Here is a 14,772-nt window from a genome sequence, read left to right on the forward strand (position 1 = left end):
AAGAGAAATATTTTGAAGCATAGATTTCCTCCTATATCCTGCACTAGTCAGGCCTCATCTGGACCTCATCAGGTTCAGTTCTGGTTCCCATTTTAGGAAGCTTATCACACACCTTTTTTCTCCCGCTAATGGGACTAAAAGGAGATGCTCAGGGCCGCTCATGAGCTGGAAAAATGGATTTTATCGCACAGCAAATTGTCCTCAAAAGGGCCTCTTTCCGTCCCCCAGCGCCAAGCCATCCCCATTCAGTGCTGAGGGGCGCCATTTTCCTCGGCCAGAAGACTTCCGACAAGAACATTTAACACTCCTTAGCACTAAATGGGGATGGCTTGGTGCTGGGGCATGGAAGGAGCCCTTTTGAGGACGATTTGCTGTGCAACAATATCTGTTTTTTCCAGCTCACGCGCAGCCCTGAGCATCCCCTCCCATTTCCCATAACGGGTGTGTGTGTGTGTGTGTGATAAGCTTCTAAGAGAGATATAGACAAGTTGGAGCAAGTTCTGAGAAGGGCAACAAGGACGATAAAAAGTATGGTGAACAAAACATACAGAATCATAGAATCCCAGAGCTGGAAGAGACCCCAAGGGCCATCCAATCCAACCTCCTTCTGCCATGCAGGAATATACAATTGAAGCACCTCCAATAGATGTCCATCCAGCCTATGTTTAAAAACCTCCAAAGGAGAAGACTCCACTACAGTCTCCGAGGAAGGAGTGTATTTCACTGTTGGAAAGCTCTTACTGTCAGAAAGTCTTCCTAATGTTGAGGTGGAATCTCTTTCCCTGTAGCTTGCATCCATTGCTCTGGATCCTAGTCTCTGGAGGAGACTGTAATTTTTATAATTCACAAATGTAAACAAATAGATCTGGGAACTGCAATTCCTCTGAAAGTAACTTTTCCCAAGCACTGGGATTTGATTTGATTTTGCAAACCTTTTCACCTGCTTGTAGAACCAACGCAACCAATTGGCTGCAGAGTTCCAAGACTACTGTTTGAAAAGGGGAAGTGAGATGTCAAAATGACTGAATGACAGCTCTCTCCTTGATGAAAAGAATTCTGAACTTTCCTCTCTCTCTATTTTTTCCAAAACAAGAAGTACTCTGCACAGCGCTGCTTCAAAGAGCCACCTTATATTTCACAAGCCCTTTCAAAACCCATCAAGACTCAAGTGGCAGCTTGCTGCTGCTGCTGCTGCTATCTCTTCCACGCCTTTAGGAAACATTTGCTCCACCCGGTTCTCTTTCCAAGAGAGCCATTGCTGCAGAAAGGAGCAGCAAAAGCTGGTCTCTAGTGCTGGTTCAAGAGGCAGCCAAGAACCCTAACTGGATGCACCTGGCAACATCTATGAATCCACTCCAATTGTAACTTCAGCCTAAGGATATCATTCTTCACTCAGGCTGCATCTGCACTGCAGAACTAATGCACTTTGACACCACTTTAACTGTCATGGCTCAGTCCTATGTAATCCTGGGATTTGTAGTTTGTTGTGACCCTGTTTTAAATTTAATTTTTTTAAAAAAATTGTACGCCACGCTGAAATCCTTAGAAACAGTAAAAGATATAAATATTTAAGTGCATAAATAGTGAGTTCATGGCAATGGTCACTTTGGGTCCCAATTTTGGGAGAAAAGCAGGATACAAATTAATATAACAAATAACAAATAAATGGTGAGATTCGAATGGGGAGCTTCCTGAGCTGAGGATGTTTCTATCTTTTGTCTTTGTTTCCTTCTCTGCTCCGTTGACTCACCTTTTATTTCTTGCAGCATGTTCAAACCCTTGTACTACAACACAACTGGCAAATGTGGAGAAATACCTATTTGTTGAAAATACAAAACAAACATGTATCAGATTACATGGCTAAGCAATAATAATACAAGATAATACAATACAATACAATACAATACAAAAATAATACAATAATACAATATAATAATTCTCCCTTATGTGAAATTCTAAAATCTGAAAGGCTCAAAAAACCCAAACGTTTTCCATGAGTGGCTGAGATAGTGACATCTTTGCTTTCTGATGGTTCGATATACACAGATTTTGTTTCACGCACAAAATCATTGGCAATATTGTATACAGTTACCTCCAGGCTATGTGTATAAGGTGTATATGAAACATAAATGAATTTTGTGTTTAGACTTGGGCCCCATCTTCAAAATCTCTCATTATGTACATATATGCAAATACAGATATTACAAAATCCAAAAAAATCCAAAACCCAAAACACTTCCAGTCCCAAGCATTTCTGATAAGGGAGAGTCAACCTAGAATAACAACAATATTAATAATTTCCCACCATTTTTGAGGCCTAGGACTCAGCTTACAAAAATTAAAACCAATGAAATTAAAAACTCAGATCACTCAGAATAAATGTTAAATTGTAATTTTCAACTAGTATTAGAATTAAAAGCAATCTAGCCTGCATAGTGATTTGAGCGTTGGACTATGCCTCTGGAGATCAAGGTTTGGATCCCTGCTCAGCCATGAAACCCACTGGGTGACTTTGGGCGAGTCACATTCTCTCAGCCTCAGAGGAAGGTAATGGCAAACCTCCTCTGAAGACATCTGTCAAGAAAACCCTGGGATAGGGTTGCCTTAGGGCTGTCCTAAGTCAGAAATGATTTGAAGGCACACAACAACAAACCTATTGAAAAGCCACCAAAGGGACACAATGGAGAAGGCTAGCCTAGCCTCTCCAAGAAGGCAGTTCCAAAGCCTAGGATCAGCCACCAAGAAGGCCTTCTTTTGTGTTGCCACCAGATGTATCTCTGCTTGAACAGAGAGAAGGGTCTCCCCTAATATTTCAAAACCTTGACAAGCTCATATGGGATCATACAGTTGCTCAGATAACCATACTAGGCTTAAGTAACACTGGGCAACTTGCATACCCATTGTGAAATTTGCTCAGCGGGCAGACCAAACTAGTTTGGAGGTGGCAAAGTAGGACTCCTTTCAATGCAGAATATCAGGGTGGCCATTTCCGCTACTCACTGGATGTAGGCATTAAGGAATAAGTCTGTTTTCCAGGTTAAGTAGACATCGCGGATGTTGGCAGATTCAGACTCCTGCAAAGTTTGCTTCAGCGCTCGATAGTTCTCCTCTGTCAAGTCCCAAATAACGTGGAAGTGGTCGTTCAGTAGCAAGAAGAACTTCATGTGCTCGAAGGACCCTTTGGCGGTGTAAAGAGAGGTCCAGGATAAGAAAAGGAGAATAACAAATCAAAGAACAATTGACTTAGAAGGTACTCCCGCAAGATCTTCAGACATAAGTATTTTAACAATTAATTCATTAAGTCTGATTTTGAAAAGGATGATGGTTCACCAGATTCTTCCAGCACACTCTGCCAGAGGACATGTTCGAGAATAGTCAACTGGAGATATGATGAAGTATTATAGAAATGTCAACTCCAAGCAGGGTGGACAAGCCAAGGAAGGAGTGACTCCCCAATACTTCACTGAAGGTGGTATGTGGAAAGGATTTAATTGAGATTTAGGATGGCTATGGGCCCTACTTTACCCAGGAATGTCCAGTGGTGTCACTAGGGGGGTGCAGAGAGAAGTTGGTTGCATACATTTTCTTAGACTTGATTCTTGCATCTGAGTCTGCTTCCTTAGAAGCCTAAGGTGGAGAGAAGCTGGAAGCATGAGCTTTTGTGGACTTGAGTGGACTTTTTCAGATGCTTGGTGTGAAGGGAAGCTGGTAGGATGAGATTTTGTAGACTTGAGTCTGCTTCCTGAGATGTATGAAGTGGAGGGTCCAGGAACAGGCCTTAAGTTCTGTTCCTGCATCTTCCACTGTATGCATCTGAGGAAGCAGACTCAAGTCTACGAAAGCTCATGCTACCAACTTCTTTCTTTCTCTCAGTTACTCTCAAAGGTTCTACAAGGTCCCTTTGCATATGGTGGTTCATGTGCTAGTGTGTAGCTATGGAGTTTATCACACAGGACAGATGCCATGCAGAAACAGGATTTAAAAATCCAGAAAAACCCCACAAAATAGGTTGATTTTCACGCAACATAAGGGTTAATGAGAATTAAATCGACATTAACCCAAACAGAAAGTCGACAAAGCCTGCTCCTTTTTACTTTCAGGGTTTTCCAAAAGTAAAAAGGAGCAATTTTGTCTACTTTCTGTTTGGGTTAATGTTGAGTTAATTCTCATTAACCCTTATGTTGCATGAAAATCAACCCGTTTTCACAGGTTTTGTCCACTAGAAAGTGGGCAAACCCCCAACATCGTCTGAAAATCTACCCACTTTTGCCTTTTTTCCCAGTTTAAATTCAGTTTCTGCATGGGATCCATTCTGTGTGACAAACTCCTGTAATAGTTTACCTCCCCAATGGTAATTTAGCTACACAGTTTAGGATACTTTAGCCTATGGTGGTTTAGCTGCCCAATGGGAATTTAAGAGTTTAAGTATGACAGTTAAGCTACCCAGTATATGGTAGTTTAGCTAGACTGTTTCTGCAGTTTATAAAAATTGCCCCCAAAATGTCCTTCCAAAAGTAAAAAGCTCTCCATACAGACAAATAAATGTCTCACTGGCAAGGATGAGTGTGAGGGGGATGGTTCCTCATTCTCATATGCAAGAATGAGTCAAGAGAGAATATGCTCCTCCCCAGAAAGGAATGGTTGGAGAAATTGAAAGATATGATCTAAAGGCTATGAAGTCTGCGATACTCACCCGATTGCAACAGCGGCTTGAGCACAACGCTGTTGATCCGAGAAAGGCATGCAGAGAAGGTCTCTTCGATCCTTAGCAGCGAGGAAGCCACTTCTTCGATGCTCATGTCCTGTTATGCCAAGAAAACAGAAGGGAATATAAAGATCCCAGGTTAGACCTCAACTCCAAAGGCCAGCTATCTAACCGCATTTTGTTTGTTTTTTAAAAATAAATTTAAATTGTTAGCCCTGGCTAACCTGATCCAGGGCTTGGGAAAGTTGCTTTTCTGGACTTGCACATCGGACTATGACTCTGGAGACCAGGGGTTCAAATCCTAGCTCAGCCATGGGCAAGGCACACTCTCTAAGCCTCAGAGGATGGCAATAGCAACCCCACTCTGAACAAATCCTGCCAAGAAAACTTCATGATAGGTCCACCTTAGGGTCTCTGTAACTCAGAAACAACTTGAAGGCACACTGGACTATGACTGTGGAGACCATGGTTTGAATTGTCACACAGTCATGGAAATCCATTCAGTGACATTGAGCAAATCACACTTCCTCAACCTAAGAGAAAGGCAAATGCAACGCCCCCAAAAAACGAATCTTGCCAAGAAAACCCCAGGGTTGCAGTAAGAAAAAACTGGAGGGCACACAACAACAACAACAACAACAACAACCACCATATCTGAAAAATTAACATATTGTCTAGGACTGGCCAAGAGAATGGTAAAGGAAGATGGCTTCATGGAATCTGGTCACCATTTGTCCTCTACAATATATATCTGACTTCGACACATGGACTGCCAATAGATCGAATGCAGTTTGGAAATAGTACTTTTTGAGACAACGACAACTCTATGATTCTGTGATTTCAAAGGAGACTCATGGACTTGATGTTAATATGAAATATGATAGGTGAATAACGTTTAAGATTGTGATGGTTGTATTAACTAATTTGGGGGGGAGGGAGGGTGTATTGTTGTTTGTAATGCATTGGAAATCTAAATTAAATAATAATAATAATAATAACAATAATAGTAATAATAATAATGGACTTCAGATGTGTCCATCATGGCCAGGGGGCCTTCCAGGTGAAATTAAATAGTGTTCCTGGCCATTGACTGGGCTGGACAGAGAGGATAGGAATTGCAGTCCTACAACATCTGTTTTCTGCACAGGAAACAGTGTGTTTGGCTCAGAATCAGAGAATCACATGTTCTTTGCAAAACAACATTCCAAAAGTGCAAATCAATCAAAGAACTGTACAGAAATCTTTGAGGTGTGCTGACACAGCAAGGGACAAACTGTGCCAGTCGTTCGTTCTTGAAACCGAAAGGCAGAAGAAAGTGAAACTTGAGATTTCCCCATCTCTATGACCTGCTGCTGTAATTTATCATGTGCTTCATCCTTGCCATTTCCAAACAAGAATGGATAATGTACAGTTTTCTCCCTGCTGTGTGAGCACAGCCATGGATATGTTGATAACAGTATTGGTAGTCCTAGATCTGAAAAGCTGCCCAGCCTGCAAATCTATATTTTTACCATGGGAAAACAGGACATACTTACTCAAACACAAATACAGGCCTCTCAATTGATAAAGCCTCTGGCAGTGAAGTTCCATTTACAAAGTCTCTTTCACCTCACCCAGACCCTAAGTTTTCCTCTCCATCATCTTTCTAGCTGCAAGGTTTTTAGCAGCATCAGCATTAGGAAAAAGAATGAAGGATGGCTAGAGAAAGACAGACTTTCAGTGCCAGGTTGCAGTAGTGTGTTTGCAATAAACAAATTAAAGTGAAAAATAGGAATCAGCTTTAGTTGATCATGTTGCAATTGTAGATGTGGAAGGTTGTCCAACTAGAAATCATGTAAGTGGAGGCTACTGAAAGAAAAGTCATCCCTGGATCCATTTTGGAAGATTCAGAAATGATGTAGTTTGATGCTGCTTTAGCTGCCATGGCTCCATCGTACGGAAATCTGGGATTTGTAGGATTTTTGTGGCACCAAGGCTCTCTGACAGAGAAGACTAAATTGCTCACAAAACTGCAGATCCCAGAATTCCATAGCACTGATCCATAGCAATTAAAGCAGTGTCAAGCTGCATTATTTCTGCAGTACAGATGAGGTCTAAAAGGTTATCTGTCTTTTTATTTCCCCATGCAAATCTTATTTGTCCTAGTTGTTTCATTTCACATGTGCATATTCTTAGTTTTGGATAGAAAGTTTGCTGAAATATATTGACCTGCTCTTCTTCCCTGTTCTTTTGGTGTTTTTTCTGATGCTGGTACCAAATATTTTGTTTGAGACATGCTGTCCAGGGATGCATCTGTTTCATCATCTGAGGGATACTTGTACTTATAAGGATGACAACTGTCCAGCTCTCCAGAAGTTGTCAGACTACAAATCCCATCGTCTGCAGTCAGCATGAAGGAGAATTTGGGCATTTCAGTCCAGCAACATCCGGAAAGGCTGGTCAGTTCCTACCCTTGATTTACTGTCATTTTTCTGCATTCAGTTCTGAAAAGCTTTGTACAAATGTGAGACTTGTTCATTGCCCATTTTCAGAAGAATATCTGACTGGAACGTGAGAAAAAGGAAGCCCTGACCATCACAAATTGCTGATTAATTGTCTACTGACAACATTTTAGGAAGTCTGTTGTGGCAAAAAAGCCAAGTCTGCCAAGAAAAGCAAATCCACATGTATGCAAATTCACAATGAAACCAAAGTGTCACTCTTTCTGCTGCCCGACTTCCACTTTTGCTTCACAGTCAAACCAAACACAACAGGTAGGATCTTATTTTCCCTTCATGAAGGAGAAATCTTTACCAGGCGCTTAAAAGGCCTCTTTGGAAGAAACTGTACATAAAAGTGCAAGAGGGCATGAGCAACTCTATTCAAGTCCATTGTGAGAGGGATCGCAGGAAGCGAAATTGAGCCAAGCATGACACAAGAGGAAACACATATGTCAGTTTGTATGAAGAAGCCAGGGACATACTACGCTGTACAAAACAGGGAATTTCTGCTGTAGAGACCATGTCCTTTACATGTTTTTTCAGCTGATCTTCTAGGGCAGGGGTAGGCAATGTTGGGGGCCAAAGGGGTCCCGGTTCAAACTTCACACTTGCGGTTCCCATATTTAGGGTTCCACCAAATTAGGCACCAATTTGCTGAGATGGGTAGCGGCTGGCGGGAGGTTGGAGAATTTATGTACTGTACCATATACATTTAACTATAACTTGACCTCACATACAAGTCGAAAGCAGCTTTCAGGGTCAAAATTATGGATTTTGATATGACTTGTAGATAAGTTGACAGTAAAACTTAGGGACATGTATCAAAGGATGCCAATGATGAAGCAAAAGAAAGAGCAGAGTGTGTTGGGGCTTCTTTTAGGTTCTCTCTTGCCTTTTGCTACTTCATTCAGAGAAAGGGATAGTTCCTGTCTTGGTAAGAGTTCAGGTACAGTACTTACGCTGGCCCATAGATAAGTCGACCCATGGTTTTGGGGTCAATTTGTTTACTAAACTTTCTAAACATATACATGAGTCTATATAGTATATTTGTAGTGTTATTCTCTCGGTCTTCAATGGCATATGTTTGATGTCTTTTGACTGTATGTGTTTGATGTTCTGCACTTTAGGGAAAGGGCATTATAAATAAATCTTTCTGTTGCTTTTGTTGTTGTCCAGGAGAGGCCTTATTTTTAACAACCAGAAGTGACTGGAAAGGACTAGAAGTCACTGCCTTAAAAGAAAAATAGAACTTAAAAGACTCTCTTGGGCCCAAAATGGCCCAGAAAAACCCCAGAATGTGGGGAAATTTTTCCCTACATTCCCATAAAGGGCATGGAGGAGCCTTTGCATTTTTTTTTAGCACGGAGGAACCACAAAAATGGCCCTCGGGGACCACACTTTGCCCACACCTGTTCTGGGGTATAAAGTAAACCCTTCCAGAAGGGCTTATGTACAAAAAGAACATAAAACAGGACAGACACTGAATTGTGTGATAAGGATGGCCACAAACACTAGTCTCCTGTTGCAATTCCACTTTGGCAGCCTGGTGTGATAAAGTCCCAAATCCTGGAGTTATTACTCCAGAGCATCCCTGAATCTATTAGTCAACAAAGGTGTGCTTCAGGTTCCTGTTCTCCCTCTCCTGAGTCACTCCCCTGGAATCTGTTGGCAACACACTGCAAGCATTACACAGGTTTCCTTGATCTAACCGTTCTAGGAGAGAAAGAAGAAAACACAATGGGTGGTTTCATTCCAGTTCACAGGAATGGAGAAAAGGAAGAAGAAAAAGAAGAAGTAAAAACCATTTTCAACGGAGGCCAAAGCTGGGTCATTCTGTTACAAGGGGGAAACTGCAGACTTTTCGAGCTAAAGGCATCCAGCTCATTGTCTTCGCTTTCAAGGAGAGTTTGGCTTCCGTGAACAACAAAATATATTTGAAATGAAAATCAAGATTGAGAGAGATCCACACGTGACACCAGGATGTATAGATTTCAGCTTTGTGGGATCTACTCTGTTTTGCTTTTATGAAAAGCCTGGGATCTACAAACCAAATAGGAAATATATACTGCTTAGAATTTATTAAAAATCTGTACTCTATAATGGTCCTTTTGACACGGCACAGTGATGGCACTTTAATTATCATGGCCTGTGATTTGTAGTTTAGGAAGGTGTGAGAGCCAGCATGGTGTAGTGCTTTGAGCACTGGGCTATGACTCTGGAGACCAGGGTTCAAATCCTGGCTCAGCTATAGAACCCCACAGAGTGACCTTGGGCAAGTCACACTCTCCCAGCCTGGCAAAGGCAAACACTGTCTGAAGAAACCTGCCAAGAAAACCCCATGATAAGTTTGTCTTAGGGCTGCCAGAAGTTGGAAATGACTTGAATGCACATCACAACAGTCTGCTTAACTCCCATAAAGAGTTATGGTCAATAATAAGAATATTTTTAAAAAATCACCTATTGTTCTCCTTGCAGATCTAAAGCACCCTTATGCTCTGTGCTAAACAGCATAAGCGTGAGCCAGAGTGGTGTAGTAAGCAGTGGACTATGATTCTGGAGACCAGGGTTTGAATCCCTACTCCGCCATGGAGACCCATTGGGTGATCTTGGTCAAATCACACACTCTCAGTCTCAGAGGATGGCAATGGCAAACTCCCTCTGAACCAATCTTGCCCAAAAAAGCCAACGATAGGCTTGCCTTAGGGTTGCCGGAAGTTGGAAATGACTTGAAGGCACACAAGAACAACCACAACAACAGGTTAAGCAGGGCTATCCCAAAGTATTTGGTCACCCAAAGCAAAACAGCAAAGAAGACCCTATAGACAAAGAGCAGCTAAGGCAACACACACACACACAACACATCCATGTGTGTCTCTTTCTTTGCCTCAGCCTGAATTAGGCATTTTATAACTACGGTAGTCCTTTGGCTGTCCTTGTGTGACTCCCAAAATCCACCACCCAAGACAGCTGCCTCTCTCTGCTTAATGGCAGAGCCAGCCCTGTTTAAAAGCTTTGCAGAAGCAACAACTGCAGAGAAAATGGGAAGATGATGACTTTAAGAAGATTGGAAGTCACAAGTCTCTCTCTCTCTCTCTCTCTCTCACACACACACACACACAAGTACGTGCACACATGCAACATACACAGGGGAACCCCAAAACCAAAATTTAAAGCAGTTTTTGTTTTGGTTTTGGGTTTTTGCATTGAAGTGTAAGAGGACTACACCTAGCTAGGACTAAGGAGTTTGTCACATGAAGGAGATCGGCAGTTTATCCCATGAATGTCCCGGAAAAATCATGTAATTACGCAAAGTAAATTCACACTATGTCACACAAAACCTGCCATTAAAGTGGTCACAAAGAAGAATTAATTAGCATCTTTTTACTTTCGGGATTTCATCGACAATGCATTTCCGATATCACTTTAATTGCACAATTGCATGTGATAACAATCTGTTCAATTACTTGCCATTTTCGCTTAATTTGCAGGATGCTCTCAATGCACTTTACTCTCTTTTTAATGCCAAAATTAGCCCCAGTGTGATAAAGTCCTAAATCAGAAAACCAAGCAGCAAAACGCTGTTCAGATGTGATGGCCACGAGTTTAAATAATAATTTCTACTGGGTTTCCTAAAGATATGAGCAGGTCATCTGCGAAAGCCTAAAAAAAGTACTCTTTTAAAGCAAACTGTTTTGGTTGAACTTATGTCAGTTGAATAAAGTGATTAAAAAGAAGCTACTGACACCGGGAACTGGTCTGGCAATGAACAACTGATAAAAATGTTTAAATTCAAATGGCTGTTGTTGTTCCATTAAGAGGGCTGGAAATTAGTAAGAATAGCCAGGTTTTTAAATAAAGTAAAATAATTAATTTTAAAAATTAGAAGTGTTTTTTTTTTAATCATTTAGTTTAAAACAAGGTTTAAACCAACCCGGTTTCTACCGGCAAAACCTGGGGCAGAAAGTAGTCACTAGTTTTGGTTGCTGGATAACAGGATGAGACACAAGCCAGAGGAACCTCCATCTTCAGATGCAGTCTACCACTAAAGAGTGACCTCCAGGAGCAGGGAAGTTTGTTGCCTTTATTCTCAGCTCAGGGGCTTCCAGGAGGTTTCTGGCTTCCAAGAGGAGTCCTGGATCTCTTTGGATGTTGTTGCACTGCAACCTCCAGCAATCCTCATCACTATGCTGGATCGGGATAAAGGGAGTTGCAGTACAATTTCATTTGGAGAGCTCCACAGGTCTAATGCCTGGGCTAACCACCGTTGGAAACAAAGTGCCATACTCTTCTCCTATGAGTATGGAAGCTAATACACCTTCAGTCTGCCCAAAGCAGGAGATCCTCAACGGAGATCTTCAGATCCCAAAAGATTCAGGTGGTGAATATGTAAGACAGGGCCTTCTCTTCAGCTGAATCTTCCCTTCCTAAAGGATATCAGACTGGCTTCGCCCCTATCAATAATCTGACAGGCTAACAAGACTATATGGTATCATATGGATATCCGTCCTTAGAATCAGGAGAAGCTTTTATACAGTTTGCATCTCCCTTGTCCGGAATTATAAAATCTGAAATACTCCAAAATCCAAAACTGTCCACATGGGTGGCTGAGATGGTGATACTTTTGCTTTCTGAAAGTTCATTGTACACAAACTTGGTTTCGTGCACCAGCTTATTAAAAATACCATGCTTGAGTCTACCTTATAGGGAATTTTGAAATCCAAAATGCTCCAAAATCCAAAACTGTCCACATGGGTGGCCGAGAGAGTGACACCTTTACTTTCTGGTAGTTCAGTGCACACAAATTTTGTTTCATGCACAAAAATGTTAAAAATATCATACCTGAGTCTCACATATGGGGAATTTTTAAATCCAAAATACTCCAAAATCCAAAACTGTCCACATGGGTGGCTGAGAGAGTGACACTTTTGTTTTTGATGGTTCAGTGTGCACAAACTTTGTTTCATGCACAACATTATTACAAATATCATGCTTCAGTCTAACTTATCAAGAATTTGGAATCCAAAATACCCCAAAATTGTCCCCAGTGATGGTTCAGCGTCCTGGTTCCTAGTTTTTACCAGAGCAAAAAATAGCCTAAACCATGCTGTTCAGCGGTATAATTTAGCATGGCAAATAAAGGACAAATTTTGGGGGTGGCAGCTCTTGTTACCGAACTGGAAGTCAGAATGTGCAAGCTATATAATACCAATCTTCATCAATAACAATAAGAACCCCTCTGGAATCCCAAACCACTTCTACATAATATAACTAAACCATGACTGCCCCAAATCCCAACTGGCCAGAGAACTTTTAAGATACAGAGACAGCCTGAACCCAGCAGGGCTTACCTTTTATTTCAAACCGGCATCGTCCGTATGGTATGATCGCTGCCAGAAGCTCAGAGTAGTTCTGGGCAGCATTTCATGAACTTTCACATTAAGGACTTGGCTAATGCCACTCCCTGCTCTCCTCCCACAGTTAAATTTCCTCTTCTGTTTGAGTGCAGATCCAGGCCTGCTTCCTGGATGACACACAAACACACACGCACATGCACACCAGCAGAGCCCAGACGTGTTATTAGGTAACTCCTCTGAGCACTGAGCCAGCCTTTCCGATCCAGTCACCGCTTTGCAAACAAGGAGTCTTTCTCCCTGCATCAACTGCAGGTACATGCATGCAAGCCAGAGAGAGAACATTTGTATTATTATTAGTAGTAGTAGTATTAGAGGAAGAGCTGAAGAAATATAGATTACATCGTAGGCGTGCCACACTTGGAAACCAGAGACTGGAAACATGCCCATTTGGTGGGTTTTTCGGCCTATGTAGCCATGTTCTAGAAGAGTTTATTCCTGACGTTTCGCCAGCATTCTCTGAAGATGCCAGCCACAGATGCTGGAGAAACAGGAACAAACTCTTCTAGAACATGGGCACATAGCCCAAAAATCCCACAAATAACAATTGATGTCAGCCATGAAAGCTTTAGACTGCACATGCCTGTTTGGACTTTGTTGGTGTTGTTGTATGCCTTCCAGTCGATTTGAATTTATGGCAACCCTTATGGTGACCTGGCCTAAGGCAACCCCAGCATGGGTTTGTGTTTTTGTTTTTGCAAGATTTGTTCAAAAGAAGTTTGCCATTGCCTTTCCTGAAGTTGAGAAAGGGTGACTTACCCATTGGGTTTCATGGCCATGTTGGCCTCCAAAGTTTCCGTCCAATGCTCAAACCACTATACCATGTACAAGTCCCATAACCCTCAGACCTGTATTGTGTTTTTATTTAGTTAATTTAGATTAAATCCCCATAATCCCAATATGGCGACCCAAAGAAGATTGCAGTATTTTCCAGTTAATACAGCCAGAGGTAAAGTAAATGAAACCTTCTGAACCTTTTATCCAACTGGAGAACGTTTGCCCCACAATCAAGCTTCCAACCTTGGCAAAACAAATCTTGGCAAAATTCCCCCTTTAAGCACAATTCCCATAATCTCCAAGCAGATAGCGGAAACCAACTCTTGGAAAAGTTGTCTTTGGACTACAATTTCTAAAATCCTCCAGCCAATTCTTGGCAAAGTCCCTTTTTGGACTACAACTCCCATAGCTCCCCAGCCACAGCTTGGAAACTACTGTTCCTTTTGGGAAACTATATAACTCTGGATTTTCCATATTTTGATCAGAACGGAGACTGCAGTCAAGAACTCAGAAAAAGACGAGGAATGGGAATGGCAGCTATGAAAGAAATGAACAAGATCCATTGTAAAGATATACAACTGAACACTAAAGTTAGAATTGCCCAAGCCATTGCATTCCCCATCATCATGTATGGATGTGAGAGTTGGATGGTGAAGAAAGCGGATAAGAAGAAAATCAACTCATTTCAGATGCGGTGCTGGAAAAGAAAGCTGAAGACACAATGGAGGGCCAAGAAGATGAACAAATGGGTCCTTGAACAGATCAAACCAGAAATCTTCTTGGAAGCCAAGTTGATAAATCAAGGCTGTCTTACTTTGGCCACATCAAGAGAAAGAACGACTCATTAGAGAAGACAATAATGCTGGGAAAGGTGGAAGGTAGTAGCAAGTGAAGGAGACCACATGCCAGATAGATAAAGTCAATCAGGGAGGACACAGGTCTGAATTTGGAGGACCTGAGCATAGTAATGGAGAATTGGGGTTTTGGATATGTCTTCTCCATGGGGTCACCATTGAGCCAGGGCTGCCTTGAAAGCCGTTAACAACAACAACAGTAGCACTAGTTTAAAGCATTTTTAATGGGAAGAAAAAGGGATGTTTCTGTGGGTGGTCGACTGATGTTCCAAAGGCTATTCTGGAGTCCTGTGGGTCATTTGTGGCCCATGGGCCACACTCTTAATTTAAAGGCATCCATTGCTTTGACAGCAGAAGAACTCTCCAGTTCAGAGAGGAAATTTACATTTCTCACCAGGGAACGACTGTCCTACCCAACGTTGTTTCAGTTCTGTTAAGCTGCCCACAACCTCAGATCCTTGCAGACAAAAGCCGTCCTGTCGTAGAGGAGGTCAGACCACAGTAATTGTTAGCTAAAGAATGGAAACTCTTTTTGAGGCCACCAG

General features: G+C 41.8%; 1 protein-coding gene across 4 annotated transcripts in view; it reads right to left on the bottom strand.

Annotated features, from left to right (window-relative positions):
• Positions 1–14,772, bottom strand: part of ALS2CL (ALS2 C-terminal like) — a 60,981-nt gene that overhangs the window by 34,607 nt on the left and 11,602 nt on the right. For 2 of the 4 annotated variants that reach the window (XM_089533774.1, XM_089533777.1), the window contains exons 1-4: positions 12,534–12,595; positions 4,694–4,802; positions 3,001–3,178; positions 1,751–1,816 (exon numbers count right to left, since the gene is read on the bottom strand). In XM_089533774.1, the coding sequence (XP_089389900.1) occupies positions 1,751–1,816; positions 3,001–3,178; positions 4,694–4,799 (350 nt within the window). In that variant the 5' untranslated portion in view covers positions 4,800–4,802; positions 12,534–12,595. Of the gene's footprint in view, positions 1–1,750; positions 1,817–3,000; positions 3,179–4,693; positions 4,803–12,533; positions 12,596–14,772 lie in introns of those variants that run through there. The other 2 variants (XM_089533776.1, XM_089533775.1) reach the window with 1 other exon arrangement.

The sequence above is a fragment of the Sceloporus occidentalis genome, unplaced genomic scaffold, assembly GCF_023333645.1.
Source record: "Sceloporus occidentalis isolate IW3139 unplaced genomic scaffold, rSceOcc1.0.p SCAF_7, whole genome shotgun sequence".
Lineage (NCBI taxonomy): Eukaryota > Metazoa > Chordata > Lepidosauria > Squamata > Phrynosomatidae > Sceloporus > Sceloporus occidentalis.